General features: G+C 45.6%; 1 protein-coding gene across 28 annotated transcripts in view; it reads left to right on the top strand.

Annotated features, from left to right (window-relative positions):
• Nucleotides 1-22,451, top strand: part of FBRSL1 (fibrosin like 1) — a 418,694-nt gene extending 396,243 nt beyond the window's left edge. For 13 of the 28 annotated variants that reach the window (XM_052691244.1, XM_052691232.1, XM_052691238.1 and 10 more), the window contains 11 exons: nucleotides 1,873-2,108; nucleotides 4,221-4,271; nucleotides 5,195-5,290; nucleotides 8,572-8,643; nucleotides 9,217-9,255; nucleotides 10,112-10,183; nucleotides 11,450-11,582; nucleotides 14,646-14,729; nucleotides 16,340-16,423; nucleotides 17,449-17,683; nucleotides 19,660-22,451. In XM_052691244.1, the coding sequence (XP_052547204.1) occupies nucleotides 1,873-2,108; nucleotides 4,221-4,271; nucleotides 5,195-5,290; nucleotides 8,572-8,643; nucleotides 9,217-9,255; nucleotides 10,112-10,183; nucleotides 11,450-11,582; nucleotides 14,646-14,729; nucleotides 16,340-16,423; nucleotides 17,449-17,683; nucleotides 19,660-20,896 (2,339 nt within the window). In that variant the 3' untranslated portion in view covers nucleotides 20,897-22,451. Of the gene's footprint in view, nucleotides 1-1,620; nucleotides 1,782-1,872; nucleotides 2,109-4,220; nucleotides 4,272-5,194; nucleotides 5,291-8,571; nucleotides 8,644-9,216; nucleotides 9,256-10,111; nucleotides 10,184-11,449; nucleotides 11,583-14,645; nucleotides 14,730-16,339; nucleotides 16,424-17,448; nucleotides 17,684-19,659 lie in introns of all 28 variants that reach the window. The other 15 variants (XM_052691231.1, XM_052691253.1, XM_052691234.1 and 12 more) reach the window with 14 other exon arrangements.
• Nucleotides 22,452-22,780: the final 329 nt, after the last annotated feature.

The following is a 22,780-nucleotide window of genomic DNA, read 5'->3' on the forward strand; positions in this document are numbered from 1 at the left end:
GAGGCCAAAACCATGGGGCAGGACAGTGAGCCGGAGCCAAATCTATCAGTCTGCCTTCGAGTCTCTTTAAAGAAACGGAGTATCAGAGCACTTAGAACTGCCAGCTTGCTTTTATGTCTCCCTCAAGAAAAATAGAAAGTGGATTATCTTGATGCTAACAGAAGGATTCCATTTCTTTAAGTTGTGCCAGATTTAAATGCGTAAACACAACACGCATATGAAATGATATTTATATTCTCTAATAACAGTAGGTTTTGGCCCTAAGTGCTCTCACCTTTTTTGGAGTGGAGCCCATTATAGACTCATGTGGTCCAATGCCTTAGTCTTCAGCATCACAAGTACATGCACATTCTGCTCTCCGTTTCTGTCCATGTGTAAATATTATTAATACGGAATGTAGCAATGCACGGTCCCTGCTCTTAGCAGCACATTATTACTCAAAAGCAAATGAATTAGGCATCCAAAATATGCTTTCAACAGTGGCTTTCAATGGAATATACACTTCCAAGTGTCAGTAGAGACCTTGAGATCCTAGATCAGAGTGCCTCTTTTTGAAGAGCTTAATGATGTCAATTCGGAAAAGGATTTAGATTCTTCCAGTGGTACTCTAAAATACTGGAGTGAAAGAAGTGCTTGTGGAATATGCAATAATAAGCATGTATTCTTTTGCCCCTTTATACCCAGTGCTGCCGTTCAGACGGGGTCTGACCGTGAGAAAGGAGGGTCAGTGTAAGTTCAGTCACAAGAAGTCAGTCAGGAATGGTGCCCATCACCCACAGCTCACGGCACAGGTTGTGCACAGCTTACAGAGCGCCTGGCATGCTGGATGCCGGCTGGCACCTGTCTGAAGCTGTTAGGCAAGATCACAGATGGATTTAATTGACACCAGCAGACATTTCTGGGCAAGCAGACGTTTGTTTTTATTCTCCTCAGTCATTTCTGAAGGGCTGGTACCTTCCATTACCCTGGAGTACAGTCAGGGCAGGTTGAGTGGTTCTTCAGAGGACAGTACTGAGCACTGGCCCCTTGCTGTGGGGCGGAGCGCTGTGTTCCAGCCGTCACTGCAGCTTCCATGAGCTCCTGTGCCAGCTCAGCTTTTCTCCTCTTCCCGCCAATTCCTCCTTATTTTCTACAGGGAGAAAAACCTGTAGGCGAGGACAAAACACTGCAGCATACAGCCTGTTAGAAACTGAGGAAGTTTACTCCTTAGTGTGCAGGGCCTCAGTAAAAAAGACGATTTGCAAAGAACGCCTCAGAGAGCGGGGATGGGTTCCTGGTCGCCATGTGCAGGGGGAGGTTGTCCTGCAGGGAAGCAGCCGGCCGAGCGCATCGGCACCGCGCTGCCTGCTGGCCCCGCGCAACGGTTTGTCCTTTAACTCCACGCATGTCAAACTGTAAGTTATGCATAGGGCTGCCGTCCACCCGGTGCGGTTGTACGCCCCTGGATGGGGACAGCTGGCAGGAAACAGGTCGGTGCGTTGGCAGCGAGCGCAGGGGAAGGGCTGAGGTGGGGGCTGAGCGCCCCGGGGTGGGCAGGGGGGGGACGCGGGCGGCTGCTTGCTGAGCCCCGAGATGATGTTTTCTGCTGTGATGACTCATGGTGTTCTCTCTTGTCTTTAGATACCAGCCTGTTGATATCATTCAACCAACCAATCATGTATTGCCAGCCTCATTCGGGGATTCTGATTGGTACTTTGTCACAGGCATCTCTCTTACCTCCACCAATGAGTCCTCACGTAGAAAACCACCACAGCATGACCTGCAGAAACAGGGAATGCCAGGTGAATATTGACTCTTTCTCCTCCATCTTTGTGGTACTCACAGGCCCACGGGCCTCTGTGTCTTTTTTTTTTCTCTCTCTCTCTCCTCTAGATCACGAACTGCTCAGGCAAGAGCTGAACAACCGGTTTTTGGTTCAGAGTTCGGACCGGGCCGCTGCCTCACTTGGCCCGGTGCCGCTGCTGAGAGCGGAGTTTCACCAGCACCAACACACGCATCAGCACCAACACACCCACCAGCACACATTCACTCCTTTTCCATCCAGCTTGCCCCAGACGCCGCTCATGCCGCCCTCTGCACCTCCCATGGTGCGTACCCCAGCCCAAAATGTGAGGATAAGTAGAGCATCTCTGGTCAAAAAGCCTAACCCGCTCTTGTCAAAAGGAAACAAGTTCCTCTTCCTTCCAGCCAGGCGTGCTGCCCCCGCCCCTCCTGCGAAGCCCCAGAGAGGGCCCAGCACTCCCCAGGGTCCCCATCCCAAGCCCCAGGTGCCCCTGGCTGCTGCCCATGAGAAGCCCGGAGCCCCTGCACCTCCCCTTCCTGCCGTCCCTCTGGGTACTTCGCTTCCCCATTCCCCCACACCAAAGCAAGCCAACAAGGGCACCACGAAGTTGGTGGCTGCCATGACAGGGCACATCCCTGTGGCTGCGATGCCATCCGTGCCCATCACAACTCAGCGTCTCTTCTGTTTGATGCAAGTGCTGTCCCTCTTCCTCCTAATTCCCAAATCTGTATCGGTTTTGGCATTTTTATTTGGTCACCTCAACAAGCGCTAAGTGGTGCTTGGCTGCTGCTTGTAGCAGAAATCCCTTTGGCCACCTAATAAGCCTCAGCCTTTTTCCACTGAAGTGGCACAACGAGGCTTTGCTGCAGCTGTTATAAAATTGTTAGCGATCCACCACAAATGGGTTTTGTCAGTGCTTTAAAACACACTCTCCCTCCATTTCTGGCAATTACTTTGTTAGGTTGAAAGAACAAGATTCAGCTTTTTTCCCTCTCAGTTTCACACTGTGTCTAAAAGGTGGAAGCAGCCATCATCTGCTAAGGCAAGCAAAAATGAGGACTAACAGCAAAAGCAGCATTTGGGAAGAACTACCATGAACTGAACATAATGTTTCTCACTTTTCTTTCCCACTGTTGATTGCCTGATGACATTCTTGGGTTGTAATCTGCTTAGCAGCAAGACAATTAAAGTAATATCCTCCACTCAGAAAGCAGCCCCAGGTGTTTGCACGGTCTACTCGTGTGTAAACACCTTCCCCCGTTTTCTTGATCTGTGTCAAACAATCTCAGAACTTTTCTCAGAAATCTCCTGTGTTATTTAAGAATGCTGAAAGCTGATCCTGCCACAGCTCACTGCCCTCCCACCCATGTCCCACTGATGTCAGCCTTCATAGCAAAAACAGCTTGCAAAGCTCTTTTGTTATATTTCACTCACATCTTCTTATATTGCACTAGATCAGCTCTGCTAATCCCAACACCAGAGAAGAGTGTTGAAATTTACAGCTGCATGTGTTTGGTAATTTTTGGTATTTACTCTGGAGGGGACATGACTCCAGTAATAACTGTAATTAATGAAATTACGAATCTACTCTCCTGCACGTAGAGGAGTGTGAAACAGCAGCTGACTTGTAAAATAAGCAGCTTTCCATGGGGTCCTACAGCTCCTTTCCCTGCCTCCTTCCCCGCTCCCTCCTCCCCAGCGGAATGTACATATTGTTCTGAAGTGTGATGTGTATATGCTTTGCTTTTGCTTCCAAGGTGGTACAGGACTAATGGTCATAAAAATAAATACGGGGCACAGACTGCACACGTGGAGGTGTTAAAGCCCCATGCTGGAAAGGCAGAGGTTAACAATCAGCCTTTCTCCGGGGAACTCTCTCTTTTACAGAGGAGGGAAAAAAAAGATATTTGTGCATCTAAAGCCATTAAACCCTTTTCCAGTTCTGAAATTGTTTCCAAACAACTTTGACGCTTGGAGAATTGCAGAAAACAGACAGCAGATATCGGTTGCCCCGTGGTGGAGATTATAGTCTAATGGAACCCATTCCTCTCCATCGAGTCGGTGGCGTGGTGCAGTGCTCCAGGGATAGGTCCCAGGGCTGGATCTGGAGCAGAACTCCCCCTGCCTTTCGCTGGGGTGCAGAGACCAGGGCTGTTCTCTTCAGAGAGAGGGAACACAACACATGGTGCCTCCTGGCTGGATTCCACATGGGGACTTGGCGGCACCCAGTGCACAGTGGGGGCAGTGCCTTTCCATCCCCGTTAGCTCTGGGAAATCAGTCGGCTCCCTGATGAGCAACTATGCGATAATCAGTCCGTTCTGCTCTGTTAAGTGTTGTTCAGATGGGCCGTGATGATTTGTCTGTGTTGAAATCCTGATGTGTCCACTACTGCCGAAAACAAACTCACCTGTTTTCCTTTCTGTTTTTCCTTTCCAGTTTGACAAGTACGCTCCCAAATTAGACAACCCTTACTTTCGACATTCCAACGTGAGTGCTTACGTTTCTAGGTGGTGTCTTTGTTAACGGTTCTGCTTGCTCTTCTGCTTGTTTTGGTTGATCAGTAGTGTTTTGATTCATTCATTCTAAGCTCTTTGTCCGTCTCGGTTTATTTTTTAAGGTACACAGTTTTCTTTCAGTTTTTGTTGTTTTTTTTAATCTTTGTCTACTGCATTTTTGCTGCTGCGGCTCTGTATTGCTGTGCCTGGTGTGGCAGGGAATGCGCAGGGGTTGCTGAATCGGTGGTCATTGCAGTGTCTTTGCAGCTGGTGCTTCTCACAGTGCAGCAGCCCGTTGTGCATGGCTCTTTCACAAGATTTTGCTCAGGTCACAGGAGTAAGTCAGACTGGTGGTTTCTTCCCGGTGCTCCCCACTGCTCCAAAGCACAAAACTGTTACGTTTTAGGACTTGAAAAGCTGCTGTACGTGCTCAGGAGAGACCTAAGCAAAACTTACCCCAGCCCACACAACCTCAAGGCAGTGTGCATGTTGCCTGTGGTTAGTGTGCAGTAGAGCATCTTGTGGTTCTTTTTTGCTTTGAAAATGAAAGCAGATCGTATTTCCAAACAGGATCAATTTGTTTTCTACTCCAGAAAACCACAAAGCTAACCAAAAATGAACATAGAAGCCAAATTACTCCAGTTCCTCCAAGAATGGTGAATGCTCTGTGCTTCCTGCGATAGTTCCTCAAATTTTAAAGGCAGACACGTTCAGCACTATTGAGAAAACTCATCAGATGATCACATTTTCCAAGTTTTGGCTTTGCTCTTAAAAATTTTGATAGCAAATTTAGTTTGTATATTCACTGTGGCACTTGTTCGACACTTTACTATTTTTGTATGTGCCAGGCCTGGCACCTACCTCCACTGCTGTTCAAGTCGTCCTGTGACATAAGCATCTCTTTTTCTTTTGTAGTTCTTTCCAACCTATCCTCCAGCAATGCCTGGAATGCCACCCATGCTTCCACATTCAGGTCCCTTTGGGTCACTTCAGGGAGCATTTCAACCGAAGGTACAGACTTCTTCTTTGAAGGCTTTGTTCTTTTGCTGGGAGAGAAACTGTATTCAGAGTCGTGTCCCTGGTGATTTTGTAGCACATGACTGAAGTAGCAGGAGTGCAACACGGGGCTGGAAGCCCACAGGTCAATGAGCGTCCTCTACACAAAGCAGCCAGCGCTTGAGCAGAAGTTTTCTCTTGGCTCTGCAGATTGTTCCTTGGAAAAGGATGAGTGGTTCACTCGGGAGGTCAGCTCAACCTGGAGGAGAAGAATGCAGGCAGATGCATTATTTGATTGACGTATTTACAGCTAATACTTCACCGATGAATCTCAAATCATTTTATAAATTTAGCAGACTGAGGTTGCAAAAGATGGGCTGTGTTTATTCCCAGAAAGAAGGAAAAATTGACTGTACAAGTGTGAGAACAATAGGAAGAGACAGCTAGAAATGGGTAGAGCAGTGTGAAGGATCTGAATTTTTATTCCCAGCTCCTGTGCTGTTCTGACCTTGGGCAAGTTGCTTGAATCTTCTGTTCCTCAGCTTCCTCATCCATAATGTTATCTTTTAGTAGCTTTGTAAGGGTCGATTAATGCCTGCACCCTTCCTGCTGATAATGTTTGAAAGGTGCACTGCGCATGTAACATATCATTGCAGCTGGCACTGACTGGCATTTTGAGGTATTGCCATGATAACCACCATTTTCAGTGAATTCTGTGGTGTGCACTGTTTTTTTTTCTCCCATACTTGGTCTTTTTATTATCTGAAGTGTTAAATCCCTCCAGCCAAGAAATGTGAACACAGCATTGGCTTGAAAATAGAGCATCTACCATTTTTAAGGTGCCATGTGTTTATCTTCCTCGCATGCTGTGATTTTAGAGATTTCTTACCTTGAACTGCATCTCCATAGAGCTCTGCTGCTGTCTTAGAGGAGTTTAAGGACTAGCACTGTAACCAGTGCTGTTCTGATAGCATTTGGAAGGTCATTTCTGTAGCCAGGTAGGACTGTGCAGTGTGCTTTTCTCACTGATGTCAGTGGAGGTCAGTAACCAACCTCTGCAAGTAAGGTCTCTTGCAGCCTTCCCAATTAATTTCATTTTATTGTTAGAACCTCAGATATTTTCTCAGTGCCCACCTAATCTTTTAAATTATTTTTTTTTCCTGGATAAATTGCAAATAGCAGAGCCTCTAAAATGACTTTGTTCGACAGCAGTGCTGTACGTAATGACTGCAGAGCTGGGAGAGTAGCAGTTGCATCTAAGCAGAGGGAGCAAGAGGGAAAGGACGTAGGTATCCCTGGGCGAGATTGTTGTTGTTCTTGCATGGAAGCCAGTAGTTCCCTCTGGACCCCAAGTTGTCGAGATCTGAACTTTATTTCCCAAGCAAAGCTGCACAAATTATGTGGAAATGACAGTTTTTTTCTCGCATGAAAAGAGAGTTGAGTTTTGCCATAAGGCTGCTGTTAATGAGGAGCTTCTGCTGCACAGACAGCATGCTCTTCTGGCTTCCACCTTCACTGCAGTTTTATAGATACCATCTTACTGTAAAATGCCAGTAGATCGCAGAGAAGCAATTGCATGGCAAGAAGGAAAAAGCAGGCACATTGACATTTTTAATCAGAGCCATATTATATGCAGATTTAATTCATCTTAATGACAGATAAAAAGAATTTTGGTCGTCTGAGCGTAAACAGCTCAGGGTCACACTCTGGGGCGATGGTTACTCACTAACAGCACTTGATCTCTGGACAGTGCTGTATTTGCTTGCAATCTAACATCTCAAAAAAAAAAAGTTGAGAAATGGATCTGCCACTTTGGCATGTTGGTTTCCAGTTTTGTAGAGGAGACGGAGTTGAACTGCTCAGCAAAGCCACTCAAGTGTGTTGCATTGTTACTGCATCATTTTTCTGTGCTCTCCCTCCTAAGCTGTTTGACCAAAGCCTTCTTAACCACTACAGAGCTGATGGCTTGGTTTTGGCATGCTGAATCCTGCACTTCTTGGTTTCCAGAGCAGAGGTCTTGGTTTTGTTTTTCCCCTTCCCGTGTCAGTTGCCTACAGCTGTGTGTGTAAATCCACTGCACATAAATCCAGGCTGACGGTAAACTTCTCAGTGAGTTTCCCAAAGGCATTTCTCACAAGCTAAGAACTTGAAAAGGTCAGAAGTATTCAGTGTGCTTTGCTGGAGGAAGCTTTCACATCTTTCTCCAGGGGACAAAGGGACAGGATGACACCATGCTATTAACGTGTTGTGATCTGAAAGCTCTTGCCTGTATGATAGCTGTAACTTATTTGCCACCTTACATATACCTCAGCTGTCAGACTGGCCCCGGGAGCTCAGCTCTGCCTGGGGAGCTTGATGACTTACCTCCACACACACAAGAATTCTATTTTTAATGAATCTGGAAGTTACGTAGCCCTGGATAAATGAAAACCTTCCACACCCATAGTTTTAGTTGCTCCTTGCGCAGTTGAAATCTACCATAATTTGACCTATAATGTGAGTCAAATAATTGCTCAGGGAATGAGGTTTAACCCCTGTGCACTCAGCTGTGTGGAGGCACCAGGTGCAGCTGATCTGGGAGTGGGAGATGGATGAATTCCAGAGAAGGCAATGAGTTCTGGGGGACCGACCAGGACAGGGCAACAGGTGGGAGCCGGAGGAGGAGGAGGAACAGGGATTCATTCAATGAAGTGTTTAATTCTTGCTGGAAAATAATGGGATAAACAATGCAAAGCTATAAAAGACCCACAAGCACCTTCTAAGGTTTCTCGTTTTGCCTTGTCAAAGCAAATAGATGGGCTGTTGCCTTTGTAACCATTGTATCCTCTCGCCCTGGATGGAAAGAGGCCACGGCCCAATAGGTGGAATGCAGGACTAGAATGCTTGAATTGTTCTGTTCCTGACTGTGGTACTGGCTGCTGCCTGAAACACTGAGGGAATCAATCCACCTCTCTTGTTTCCTCTCCTGTTGGCTGCCTGTTTTGTCTAAAGAATAAGCTTCTGGGGGCAGGGACTGTCTCTTCCCATCCACTTGCATACTGCCTAGCACAGTAGGGTTGGTATTTCAACGGGGGCTTAGGGGTGCTGCCATAATTCTGCTGCTAAATAATTGATGACACAGTGATTAAATGCTGTTGGCTGTCAGTAAGAGATAACATTTAGCACTAATGTAGCGATATGCGTGTTGGAAGCACAGTACAAACGTGGAATAAAACATGCTGTTAACATCTAATAGAGATGTTAAATGAGCTGGTGATACGACACACTTTTATTCACTCTCTGTTCTTGTCTTTCAGACTTCAAACCCTATCGACGTGGCAGGTAGACCAGGCACAGTCCACCATACGCTGCTGCAGAAGACTCCAGGGGTAGGCAACGCTGTGTCACCTTCCTTTGGGCTTCTCTGGATTTACAGTAAACGGAGTGATTGCTCGTTAAAAGAAAGAGAGAGCAGCTGACAACTAAATTAGCCTTTCAAGAGTCTGAAAGTGCAGTCCGGACTGAATTTTCTTTTATTGATGAGACAACTGTAGCCTCCACCAGTCATGAATGCAAAGAGATGTATTGACTTTTTTAAACAAAGTCAGAGGGAAATGAGGCAGGAAACTTCTTCAAGGACTTTCCCCAAAGCATCACTTGGAGAGTAGTTTCATGCACTCCGTTTCAGAGCAATTACAAGGTTCAGAAAAGCATGAGTACTGTTCATTTACTGGTATGAAGCTGCACTGTTTATCATAAAATTCTGTTGAGTCTGCTGCAAGGAATGAAAGAGAAATTTTAAGCCTGCTTTAAGCCTTTTAGTTTTCCCTTGTCACAGGGGACTTCTCTGGAACATTGCTTTCTGAATGCTTCTACTTATTTGGAGGAAGGAAGTTTCCCACCTTTCTGTATACTTGCTAGTTTTAGAATGACTGATTGTTTTCTTTCTGCTTTCTCCATAGGTGTCAGACCCTTACAGGCCACCAGTAAGAGTAAGTAAGGTTTGTGGGGGATTTTATATATATTACGTGCATGTATTTTTGACATTTAACATGTCCAGTAGAAAAATTCAAGCTCATCTTTTCTTTAAAACAAAATGTCATTGATGGCTCTTAGCTACTTCTGATTAATAACTTACAGGTTGAATCCCATCCATGTTTTGCATCCATTTTTGTACATTAATAGTTCACAGTGTGAAATAAGGGTCACAGAAATAAAGGACTGCAAGCGTGGGCAGGCATTCGCAAATGATCACATTCATGGTGGCTTAGGACACCGTGTTTTGTCTGGGATTCTCATGTTTCACAAAAACACTCTGTAGTGGGTACTGCAGATCAGCTGACAAATGGTAACTCATTCAGCTGTGGCACTGGTCATCCCTGCTCAGTCTTTGTCCATACACTTTTCCTCTCCAAATGCAAGCAGTCCTAATGACCACACATGAGTTAGCTTGCAGACACGGTGCAGCATGGATGAATGGACAGGGCTCTTTCCAGAAACAGGATGGTTAAGCATCAGCTCCTTTCTCTTCAACATGTTGTAGTGTTCTTTGCAGCCATTTATTTTGAGTTTATGAAGGAGAGAGCACAGGTATGAGAATAAGGGCCAAGAGTGAGAGATCTCAGATCTCCATGAGATGAGGAAGACTTCCCACATCCCACATTCTTCCTGTTTCTTTCCTTCTTAATTTAAACATCATCAGCTGCAGTACAGAAAACGTCTATCATCTGTTGTGCCATTTTAGTCATCAGCCTTTCTCATTGCTTAGCTGCTAGACAGAAAGGGAAATGAAACCTTCTATCTGATGTAGATTGCTAACGTATAAATTAATCTAAATTCTCGCGTTTTCCATTGCAGAAACCCGGGAAGTGGTGTGCAGTTCATGTACAGATCGCCTGGCAGATCTACCATCACCAGCAGAAGATAAAGGTAATTCAGACAGTTTGTGGAACAAAGCCAAGTCTTACATGTTACGTTGTAGTGACAGATGAGGCAGAAGCAAGCCTGTATTGATTAACTAACACATTCAGACCTTCTAACATTTGTTGTAGCAACTGTATAGTTTACCTGAGGGCAAAGGAGTTCAGCTGAAGGGTACCAAATGAGCAGGAGAAATTTAAGTGTTTGGAGACAGAGAAGAGAGGTGGAGGGCTGCTTTGCCCAAAGTCCAGCTTTGTACGAAGCGTGGATGTTTAATGTCATTTCCCTTCTGTACAAGAACCTCCTGTGGAATATGGAGTATTATCCCAATAAGGATTAAGTGACTGATACTGTGGAGAATGTTTTTCCAAACATGGACCTGGAGGTTGGCAGTTCCCATGTTAGAGATTGTTGGGCTTTCTGCATTGCAGTGAAGACGGGGTGGCTGTGAACCTCGAGAGTCACCAAGATGCAGATACACCGAGGTGCTGCTGTGGGCTCAGAGCTCCCTGTGGCAGACAGAATAGAATTAATATGGCTTCTGTAGAGTGGCATTTTTTATAGGTCCTGCTGTAGGGTTTTCTCCCATTAATGAGGAATATTAAGTGCTTAAATAAGTACTTCTAAGAGTTATGTCTTTTTTTCTCAGTAAGTAAATATATCTTGGAGATGCATGCTTATCAAGAGGCATGCATGTTGTTGACTTGGGTGCAGTTCCTTGGGCTGGCCACGCTCACTTCTGTAGGGGAAGGGTAAAAGTAGCCCCTGGGTGAGACTCGTAGTCAGTTTTCTTCATCTCTCTCCCCATACCTTCATGCTGAGTGATGCTGGCTGGAGGAAAGACACAGTCTAAAAACATCTCTCTCTTTCCAAACTGGAAAAGCAAACCAGACGAGTCCGTCACCCAGCTCCCAGGGCTTCTGTCGGCAGCTTTCTGCCCTCAGAATATTTTTTTGTCAGGCTGAGACTGCTGACTGCTCCCGCGGTGCAGCGCGCTCGGTGTATCGTGTTGCATGCTCCAGAGTGTGCTGAGGGGCTGAGCTCACTTCAGACCTTATTCATGTGGATGAGGCAGGCAGCTGAGAGGCTGTGGAGTGAAATGGCCTTATAGATGCTGTCAGAGCGTGGCTGTGGTACGTGACCAGAGCTGCTGCTGTCACTCTTACTAACTCTCCCTGGCAGTGCTAAGCAGCTACAAGCCTCAGCTCCGTTTCTTCTTCTCCCATTAAAAAAAAAAGTAATGCATAATGAGACTGTTTTTGTATTGTTTGGCAGCAAATGCAGCTGGATCCCCACAAGCTCGAGATAGGCGGTAAACTTGACCTGTTCAGCAGACCTCCAGCCCCTGGAGTGTTTCCAGGCTTCCATTATCCACAGGACCTTGCCAGGCCTCTGTTTTCTACCACAGGTAAGGGCAGCTCATCATTTGTTGCTTCCTCCCCCCACCCCTCCAAAAGAAAAAACAAAACAACCCACTGCATTTAAAGTGTATCTCTGCAGCTGCGTGTGCCTTCAAAATTGCAGTGGGCAGGATTGCTTCAGGGGATGTGGAGGCACTGGGGATGGGGCTGGGAGCCCTGCTGTGGGAGCAGAGCTGGCAGCCTGCAGAGCGAGTTCTCTGCATCACTGAGCTGCAGCAGTTGGCTCTTGAAGTTGTGTCTGTGTGCTTATGTGCCTCCCTAATAGACTGTGGAGGGATATTAAAAAGCAATTTTGACAAAACACTTGAAAATGTTTCCATTGCATACGATTGGAAATGGTCCTAGGTTTCTTTCTTGCTCTTATATTTGCTGTGTTCTTCTTAGCTCATCCACTCATCTAGTTGTGTTTGTTTTCTGGAAACCTGGAGGATTTGTAAAGTGAAAGACTTTACTAACAGAATTGAAAAATAGCACAGAAGGTGTATTTTTTAAGCATTTGTTTTGTAAATGTAGAATTCCCTTACATATTTTTAAGTGCAGCCATCTCTAAGGCTTAAAATAGTGTTGAATGTTTTAGAAGAAACTACTGTTTATGTAGATAAATTGCTTTCCAATATGTTGTGGAAGTAATTACACTTAATTCGATTACAAAAGTCCAGTAAGCCTCAGTGTACTGTTCTTAATGTTTCTGACCACAGGAGACTGCAGCTCTGACATTTTCTCTTTGGAGGTCACTGGTGCTTTTCATGCCGGTGCCCATTTGCCAGGTGCTGATTTTCTTTGTTTGAGATGCTAAAGTCAGCCTTCTCAGTGGGCTGACAATTGATATGGTGCAGTTCAGCCCCTTATGTGTGTAATTCATTGACAGCAAGTGCAGTGCTTTTATGATGCAGTATTGAATCATTACTGTTGAGATGAATGAGGTTAGAAGTGTTCCGTGAGTTCGGTCCCAAGCAGGACCAAAACACAGCAGGATGGAGCTGAAGCCTCAGTGAGAGATGACTTCTGAGTGTGTGTCAGGTGGCCTTCAGGAGCTCCAGTAGTGGTTCAGTGTCCTTTAGACCTTACCTGTGGATGAAAAGTCTTAAACCTCGAATGCAGGCTTCCACTGCATACAGTTGTTGCTGATTCCAGCTGCATGCTGTTGAACGCTTCCCTGTATTTTGGTCTTTATAATGACACTTTGATAGTATGGAGCTGAGATACTTACTGCATCTGCTGGGATGCATGAGCACAGCTGATTTACAACCCTCCACCTGTTCTCCTGTGGCAGCTGTTTCCTTACCACTGGCTCAGTCTGTCCAGTGTTGTCATTACAAGAATCGTGCCTCCTGTATGGTTTTACTGCTGAATGCTGTCTTGGACAGAGTCTACCCCACCCTACCGGGCTGAAACAGTCTGTTGAATCAAAGCACCAATCTAATTGGTGTCTTGAGCTTTTTGTCTTACAAAGATGCAAGCGTGGCTCGCTTCTCCATTCATAAAAGCAAGAGTGGAAGAGTGTGAAATAGATATATTAAAGATAGCAAATTAATAAAAAACTTGTATTGGAGAAAAACAACCTTACAGCAGCTTGTCCACAAGTGTATTAATCACAACAGCCATCACATTAACTCCAGGCAGAGTGCTATCGAGGTGAGCAAACATTGCAGCAGTAATACAGAGATGAATAAATCTTCTGCTCCGCAATATCTGAGGCATTCTTTTCACCTTATCGAACAAGCGTGTCGCCGACGTGAGCCATGGCTTCTGCTGCATTGCCTCGTTACTGTGGGAGCCATAAGTTATCTTAGGGCCACCTGTCTTCAGGACGGATGTGCGGCTGCCTGGCAGACGCTATATTTAATAACTACCTGACAGCCTGCAATGCTGCTGCCGGCTTCCTCCAGAGGATTTTTTATTATCAGCCCGTGTAGTTGAGTTTGTAAGCCGTCTCCTTTGAAGAAATCTCCCATCCATTATACACCTTCTGAAATCTTAAAGGATTAGGAAGATGACAGTCTCCATCTGTCTTGAGGCATTGGAGCAGTCAGAATGTTTATAGATAACTTCAGGTCTCATACCCGTGGTCTCTCTTAAGTTTCCTCAACTAATTTTCTGGCTGCTTAGGTTTGTGGTGCCCAAGCTGGTGAGGGATGGGAAGCACTGTCTCCCTCTCAGGCTTTATAGACTGCTGATATCTGAACACAAGTGCGTTTTGCAGCACTTCGAGCTCTGGCACCAAGGAAAACCAGGTCCTGGATTGACCAGCACCTCCATAAAATCCTGTCCTCAGGAAAGTGCTGCTTCTGTCATTGTACGGAATGACGAGTTTCTAACAAGATGAGACAGTATGGCAACTTTTGCTTTCTGCAGGGGAGGCACAGGTTGTTACATCCAGGCAGCAACGGCAAGCTGTGGTAGTTGATAATCCTGCCTTATTTGCTGAGGCAGAAGTACAGGCAGAGGAGGCTCTGAATGGACATCATGGCCCAAATTTTTGCAGAGGGTTTTTGTGCATACGTTTGAAAGACAAATATTCAAATTTTAGATGTTAGGTGCATCCTGAAAATGTTCTGTGCTGATCTCAAGGGGCTCAAGTCAAGCCCAGGAGATTCCCAGACACACACTGATTTCCAGTATATATGGGAATCTGTCTTCCTCCAAAACCTGCGTATCCCTGTGCCAGGGGACAGTGCTTTCACGTGATACAGTTGCAAACCTGTTTGGCTCAGTGTGTGTCTGCTTGCACCAGTAGCAAATCTTTTATTTTCTGCTCTGGTTTTCCCTTTTGAACCCACCTGAGCATGAGCTTGGTCCACCTGGGAATGCGGGACAGACTAGCTCATTGCAGCCTATTCTTTCACCTTTCCTCAACCTAATGTAAAGTACTGTGCTGAGCTGTGCTGCTACTTCCCCAGAGGGCATTGTGGCACTATGTCTGTGGGCTAGGAGAGGAAGAAATACCATGGGAGAGGTTGTGGTTGCAGAGACAGATGTGAAAGCTTGAGTTTGATGGGCAGGGTCTGTGTCACCTGCCACTGAACTAAAAAGGGACCTTGTTCTCACAGGTGCAACGCATCCAGCCACCACCCCCTTTGGTCCTTCACCTCATCACAGCAGTTTCCTGCCTACTAACCACTTGGCAGGTAAGTGTAAGTAAACCCTGCCTTCACCTTTACACTTCTGACCCTGGCTCTCAGCACGGCTCTGCCTGAGGCACTGTAGCAGTAGCAGAGGGAGAGGGTAGAACTGTCTTAGGGATGAGGAGCTCACTCAGAAGTCCTCCTGCCCAGCCACCCTCTCTCATCTCCAGAGGAGAGGAGTGGGATTAGCAGACCCCCTCCTCTGAGAGGGGAGTGCGTAGCACTGCACCCAAGCTGAAACCTGACCTCTGTAGCCCTTCTGTGTTGTTGAAATGTGCCCAGGGAAACAGGAGGTTTTACTTCAGAGGTACCTCAAACAAGTTTGACATGGGCTCCTCCCATACCCTCTCTCACCTATGAAAGTTCTTGGCTATGTTCTTTATTAAGGTTCACTGAACAGTTCCTGGCAAATAGCTGTTCTGCACATTGTGCCAGTCTTTCAGTTTCCTAATTGGCAGTAAGTAGAGCTTGATTTTTTCAAATTTCCTCATTTTAAAAGCTCACAAGCAGCTCGTTGCCAATTAAAGATCAAGCTCTGTTGATTAATGTTGTAGTAACACTCACCCAATCAGTAAATGTAGCATGCCACATGACCCAGTACTCTTCTTTCTGTTGCAAATACCCACATTTACAATTCCTGAACATCCTGTCAAAACTAGCTGTATCCCTGCAGTCACCAACTACAAAAAATATAAGGGGGAGGGGCAAGAACAGCTATTTCAAAATAAGTAAATAAGTGAATAGCTGTTGGTGTAAAGCTCCAAGCTGTTTGGGCTGTTTGCCTGTGCATGGTAAATATAAGGATGTCCGTGAGGAATTGGGAAGCACTTCATCTCCCGTAACGTGGCAAGTTAGACACTGTAAAAAGACAGACATAGTCAGTGGGCAGGAGTTATTTCGAGATGAACAGGAGGAGAGCAGTGAGATCTTAGCCTGCAGCTGTCCTTGGAGGGTATAAACCTGAGTTGGGCACTTGGAGAGGAACCCCTTGGTGATGGGTGCCTCAAGTGAAGTAAAAGGCAGGACTTTTGAAAGGACAAGTGTTAGTAAGGCTAAGGCCATGCTGTCATTTCCACCACTATGATCAAGAAAGCAGTTATGGGAGAGGATTTGGGCACGAACAGACCCACATGTTTAGTTGGTGTATGGATGGATGTCCATAGCAGTTAGGACTGTTTCTGTGCACCAATACAGAGGGCAAAAGGTTGTACAGAGAAATAACAGTGAGACACTGCATCCCCCTCATTTTGCTGACCTAGGAGTCTGCTTACGTTCTTTCAAAGCAATTGCAGTGCTTCTGGTATTACTGCTGACAGGGAAGGGGAGTTAACAATTTAGCAACAGCCACCTTAATTGCAGCTATAGAACTTAATTTCTCGCTCCCCTCTGACTGGCATACAAAAGTTTATTGCAGCACCTGTTTGCAGGGTGAGCACTGAATCCCTTCTCCATTTTAACATGCTGGGAATTTTCTGTGCAAAGAACCTTGCGATGAGAAGGATCAGCTTAAAGTCTGGCCTAATCCTTCTTGGATTCAGATCGTTAAGAAGGGGAGGGGTGCATTTCATTCTCCAACATTCTTGGCTAAATGCCTGCTAAATCCCTGTTTGCCTTTCCAGATCCATTTAGCAGGTCAAGCACCTTCAGCGGCCTTGGGAACTTAGGCAGCAATGCCTTTGGAGGATTAGGCAGTCATGCTCTGAGTAAGTACTGGCTGGGTTACTGCAGACAAACATCCCTTCCAGAAAAGCCACATGCTAATATTTACAGCAGCTGGTGGTAGTTTTTAAAGAAGTTTATTTCCTAACCTCCATTCTGCTATCTGAAAACACTGCACCTAAGATTTCCAGGTCTCTGCGGTGGGAGCTTTTCTGCGTGTCACAGACATCAGTAGCTGTGCCCTGTGTCTCCTCACTGCTGAAGGCTGTTGCCTTGTGTGTTCCTAGGGGTGCTGGAGCTGCTTGACCCGCTGAGCTCTGGCACACCGTGTGCATCTAAGATAACACCCTTCAAACAGTGGAGATGGACGGGGGGCGGCTACTGATGCTTCCCCTAATTCAGAGTGTAGATTTCCTCTGTAACCAATATCTGGAGTTTGAATTACCTGTATAAAATGATTGCACATCAAAAGCATGTTACCTGTAGGCAAGACATGCTTGGGAGCCACACATGAGAGAGCATGCTTATGCATCTCATGGTGCGACAGGAATCAGTTCAAGACTGGTGGAGGAAAATCGTGTGACTGTTCTAAAAAACCCTACAGCCAAGCTCTGTTTCTGTGCACATACATACGTACCACCAAATAGTCTGGTTTCTTTAATATAAACTCCTTGACTACCCAGCTGCAGGCGGCTGATTGCTTGTAACTACCCAGAAATTAACGGTTTTGCCAGTGAGGGAAGCTGAGGAAGTTTTGCTTTTGTGCTGGAACCTTTGCAGGGGTGGGGGGCAGAAAAGGAGCTGTGCACTTTCGTAAGCCATCTCTGAGTTATTTGGATGTATACAGCTAAAGCTTCCTCCACCGGTGTCCTTAAAAGAGCTGGTGGGTCTTTGGCCAGCGCCAGAGGAATCTCTGACGCCCTGTTAGCAGCTCTTCCTCGCCATGAGCTCCATGTTAAGAAGTCTTGAAAGGACAGCTCTGGTTTTACTTTGTCTCGTGCAAAATGCATCTGTAATGACTCGGTTTGAATTATCTTTAACCCTTCCTCCTCCCCCGCCGTTATTCTAGCTCACAACAACATTTTTACTCACAAAGACGGCCCAAACCTGCAGAATTTCAGTAATCCCCATGAGCCGTGGAACAGACTCCATCGCACCCCGCCATCCTTCCCAACGCCTCCGCAGTGGCCCAAGCCGAGCGACTCCGAGCGAAGCTCCTCGGTGACAAACCATGACAGAGACAGGGAGCGGGAGCCCGAGAAGAGGGATCTTTCTCTGAGTAAAGACGACAGAGACAAAGAGAGGTGAGCAGCCTGTGCTTTTGAGCTGTTTATTCTTCCGGTTCTCTTTTTCCTCTGGATTTCTTCTCATTTTTCCTTCACTGCCAGTTCCCATTGTAAAATCACCTTCAAAGCAAAACACTGATTGTCTCTGAAGCAGCTGATAGCCGTGTCCTCCAGATAAGTGTAAGTACCAGTGGCACAAAAGAAACCCCTGCCTTTTAGGTTCTGTCCTCTGTGGAAATACAGCAGGCTTCTCTTTCCTTCCCTGCTAGCGGGTTACTAAAAAGCACCAGGTTGGGAAAGTGAGCATGTCAGTGCAGCTTTCGGGGGTGCTTGACCATTTTTAGCAGCCTCCTTTAGCAGTGCCACAGATTCTGAAAGGGTGGAAGTGGTATTGTGATGGGTCCTTTGTAGACAGTCATAGCTCTCGATGCAGGTAAACTGATAAACTCAAGTGTTAGCTGGACGTTAATGAGATAAAAATGCAAATGTCTGTATCTGGAGCAGCATGCATGAATTCATTAGTAAAAGTGATTTTAAAAAATTACAGGCAAACCCTTAGTAACGATGACAGAAGTGTATCACCTGAGCTATAGGTACGTTATTAGCTTCCAGCTTTATGATTCTGAAGCTTTACATTTTGATTTTGAAGTTCTTTGTATTCCAGACCCTGGCTGTCTCCAACAGCCTATTTCTTTTGGGCAGTAGAAGCCTGCAAGCCTTAGATGCATTTGACTGCTGATCAGGGTTTTGCAGTTTGCCTGGAGTGCTTTTAATGAGCTCTTCAGGCAGTGCCTGTGAACAAGATTATATAGAAGCAATAGGCTGAGAATCATCTTGCTTTCAGTGTTAAACTGTCTGACACCCTTGTATGAATAGTCATTCAGATAGGAAGCTCCCTTGTTGGCTTTAGCATAAATCATTTCTAAACCAAGGTTACTTCACTCTCAAGAGTGTTCACACAGAGGTTAACATCTCTATTACGTTTCTATTAATTCAGCCTAAGCTGTCCCCAGCATCGATGTTTGGACATGATTTTAATAACCTATATCCCTGGCCAGCAATCAGGACTACCACAGAGAGAGAAATCCGGGTTAGCAACTGTAATCATAAAGAATAAATACTGAACTCCCCCAAACACCTCCAGTTCTCAGCACTCTGGCCTTATGGCTCTCAAACACAAACTCAAGGCACAAAAGGAAGGCATCACTGAGCCCTTCCAGCATAACACTCTTCTCTCAATCCCACCACGATACTCTGCATTTAAAGTATCTGTCATTCAGAGCAAAGTGCTTCTAAAAGGTGGCCTTATTTATTCACTTAAAGACATGGGAATAAGTGCAACTGTTTGGCTTGCTCAGAGGCAGAAATATAAATCCCGTTCTCACTGCTTCTTCTACACAGTGGAGGTTATCCTTGAACCCCTTGCTCCTCATTGCAGGCCGTCATTCCTTTTCTTGGCCTGTGCAAGGACGTTTTCCTTAAGCACTTGGCTCAATTGACAGAATGCCAACAACACACAGTTCACTGCAGCTCCACAGAAAAATAATCATCATCTCGTAGCTGCTTCTAGTTGTTGAGGCTGTCTCATGAAGCACCCACATATTTTCCATAGGTTTCCAAAACAGTTCTGTTTTGTGTGCCTACATCCATGCTCTAGGAAAGGATCCACGCAGTAAAGAGAGTTGTAGCCAAGGAAATCTTCGTCTGGCAGCAGGAGATGTGCACACACAATAACCACCTTCTTTAAAAAGCAATAAACCATCCGCACTTTTTCATTTCTTAGTGGACAGTGAAGTAGCCTGGTGAGCTGCGTTAAGGCAGGTGGTTCGTCCCCCGCAGGGGATACCGCAGCTGTAGCTGATGCTAGCAGAGCTTTTCAGATCATTTTCTGAGCAATCTAAAACAATGCAGCTAGGCGCAGCACTGTGCGTGTCCAGCATCACGTGTATCTTTGTTTGCACAAACCCAAGGATGTATCTGCACTTCTTTTACAGAGACCTCATGGATAAAAACAGACATTCAAACAGATCCTCACCGGCATCAGCTCCAGTGACGCATCAGATCAGCAATCTCATCCGCAGCAACAGCCAAACCTCCAGCGATCCCATCAGGCAGGTGAGCCTTGCAGAAAGGGAAAGGTCCAAAGAGCCAGAGCGAGAGCACCCTGACCGGCTGAGAGAGCCGCCCATAGCAGAACACAAGATTAAAGAGAGCCGTTCCCCAGTGAAGGAAACTCCAAGCCATGATAAGAGACCCTCTGAGGACAACACAAAGCCAGTAATCCAGTCTGTATCCCCATACAGCAAACCTGCACTAAGTGAGAGCTTGAAGCTTACCAATCTAATGAGCAAGGACATGGAGAGAAAGACGGAGCTTCCCAGTGACCTGCAGAAGATTAAGAATGACATCAAGGTCAAAGAGGAGAGGAAGGAAGACAGCGACGTGCTGGTGGTGGGCTCTGAGCCTTCACAGCACTCCCGATCGGTGGAGCATCCCCCGCCCCCTACTTTGCACGGGTTATCATTGCCTCCCTCCATGGCCGCCTCCATGCCCATCTCCATGGGCAGCGTGCACCAGATGAACAACATGAACGTGCTGGACCGCAGCAGGATGATGACCCCGCTCATCGGCATGAATCCTCTGTCAGGAAGAGAGAGGCTGCCGCACCCCGGGTTTTCCTGGGACCCCATGAGGGACCCGTTGCGAGATGCCTACCACCGGAGCTTGGACCTGCACCGTCGGATGGACTTCCAGCTCCGGACGGATCCCATCCACAGGTTCCCCACCACCTCCGGGTTTTATGACCACGAGCGTTCTTACAGAGACAGGGAGCCGCACGACTACAACCACGAGAACCTTCTGGAAGCGCGCCGAGAGCAGGAGCGGTTGCGGCAAGTGGAGGAAAGGGAGCGCTTGCACTTACGGGAGGAACTTGAGCGTGCCAGAATGCACCACTTGCACTCGTCCCCTATCGAAAGCCACCTGGCACACGTGCCATCCTTCATGCCTCATTTGAGCGGGATGCATTACCCCAGACTGAGTCCATCCACCGCCATGCACAACGGCATTCTCAACAGGAACCCTCCGACCGCGGCGCTGAGCGCCCCGCCGCCCCTCGTGCCAGCGAGCAGCACCCGGCCTGCCTCCCCCCGCAGGACTACCCCGCTCACTAACTCAGAGTCCAGGGACTACTCCCCCTCTAGGAACCCCAAAGAAGTAGAGGCCCGATAGTCCCCCGCACGGAACCTTGAACTCTCCTGTACATAAAGCAGACGGGGAAAGGAAAAAAAAAAAACACAAAGAAAAAGGAAGGAGGAGAAGAAGAAGAAAAAAAAAAAAAAAAAAAAAAAAACAAAGGAAAAAAACAACAAACAGAAAAAAAAACCGACAACAAAGAAAAAAAACACAGAAAACCTTTTACAAAATGCACTGCTGTAAACTTTTTGTTTTGTTTTTTTTTTTAATGTAAAATTTGTAGAAGTTAAGCACATTTCCATGAATAATGGGGTCGGGGCGCAGACTTTCCAACAAGAAGGTTGCTGAGAACGGGAATTTAATATATAGGTATTGATTTTTGGTTTCGTTTTTTGTTTCTGTGCTAAAAAAAAAAAAAAAAAAAAAAAAAAAAAAAAAAAATACGAGTTAAAAAGAAGAAGTTTGTACATTTTTTCCCAAATGTGAGAAACATTTTTAATGGATTTGTATTTTTTTTAATTTTGTGCTCTTTATTCACTTAGGGGAAAAAAAAAAAAAAGAGAAATTTGCTTTTGTTTTTAGTTAAATTTGCATTTTAAAGGCCTCAGATCCTTAAGAAAAAATACCCAGGGTTTCTTAAAAGTATTATTTATGGAAATACTGTAGTTTTACAGTCCACTGTGAGGTTCCCTTCTGAGGCCCGTCGATCACTTACCTTGGTACTTTGGAACCGAAGTTACAGATATATATTAAAATATTAATAATAATAATAATGTACAAAACTGTTTGTTTTTTGCCTTATTATATTATGCAGAAATTTAAGAGGAATTTTTTTTGACTTCTTGTTTTAAACAAAAGAAAAACAACAAAAAACAGAAAGCAAACTGTAAATATTCTGTTAATATAAATGTACACCAATATTAAATTCTTAACATAGGTAGACTTTATAAAAATGGTTTCTAGAACCACTCTGGTTATTTGTTAACATGGTTACAACTCATACTCTTGTCACAGTCAGAAATTCACACTCAGAGCGCTACGTACGGCATATATACTTCAACTATGCAAGAACCTGGAGGCAGGTCGTAGTGGATGCTGGGGGGAGGAAGGTTCAAAAACAAACAACCCAAAACCAACCAACTCGCAACGACGGAGACCGGTGGAAGCGGCACGTGAGCAGGAAGCGGCGGCTTGTGTTTCACAAAGGAAGAGACTGGATTTTTGTACAAACACAAGGGACGGCTCGGCGAGGGGAGAGAGGCGCGCTCCTGGAAGGGCATTCTGGTTTCCTACTCTTCAAGCTGGCACAAGCAGATGGAACTGGCACAGTACCATGCGGCAGACCCTTTCCTGATTTTGTTTTTGTTTTTGTTCTTTCCTTTTTTGTTTTCTCTTTTTTTGTGTTGTGGGCAGGATCGCTGGCAAGCAAGGACAATTTTCCGTGGACCCCTTGTGCTAATTGTGCAGTGTTCTTATTGGAATCTGTATACAAGACAAAGTAGAATTTTAGGAGTGCAAAAAAAAAAAAAAAAAAAAAAAGTCTAATGGTTGATTAAAAAAAAAAAGAAATTCTGATATATTATCTATAGTACATGAAGACCATAAGCAAATGTTTGTTTCAGTGTGGTTCTGCCTTGAACTGCTTTTTGGCATGATTTATTTTTTATTTCCAATTTTACTTTTCATCCATATGTAAATTTTGCCATGTTTTACTTGCTGTACCATCCCCCCCTCCCTTATTTTATTTTTCAGTGTCCATGTTTTATATATCCTGGGCTTTTTCTCTCTAGTTAATTCAGCCATCCGCTACTATTTTCTTGGCTCTGTAACTCTTGTTTCCCCCCCCTTCCCCATCCTCCCCCCTGCACCCCCTGTAATTTTAAACATTCAGTTTCCTTGTAGATCAATGAAGATAAATAC

Source organism: Tympanuchus pallidicinctus, unplaced genomic scaffold (assembly GCF_026119805.1).
Source record: "Tympanuchus pallidicinctus isolate F22 unplaced genomic scaffold, pur_lepc_1.0 scaffold28, whole genome shotgun sequence".
Lineage (NCBI taxonomy): Eukaryota > Metazoa > Chordata > Aves > Galliformes > Phasianidae > Tympanuchus > Tympanuchus pallidicinctus.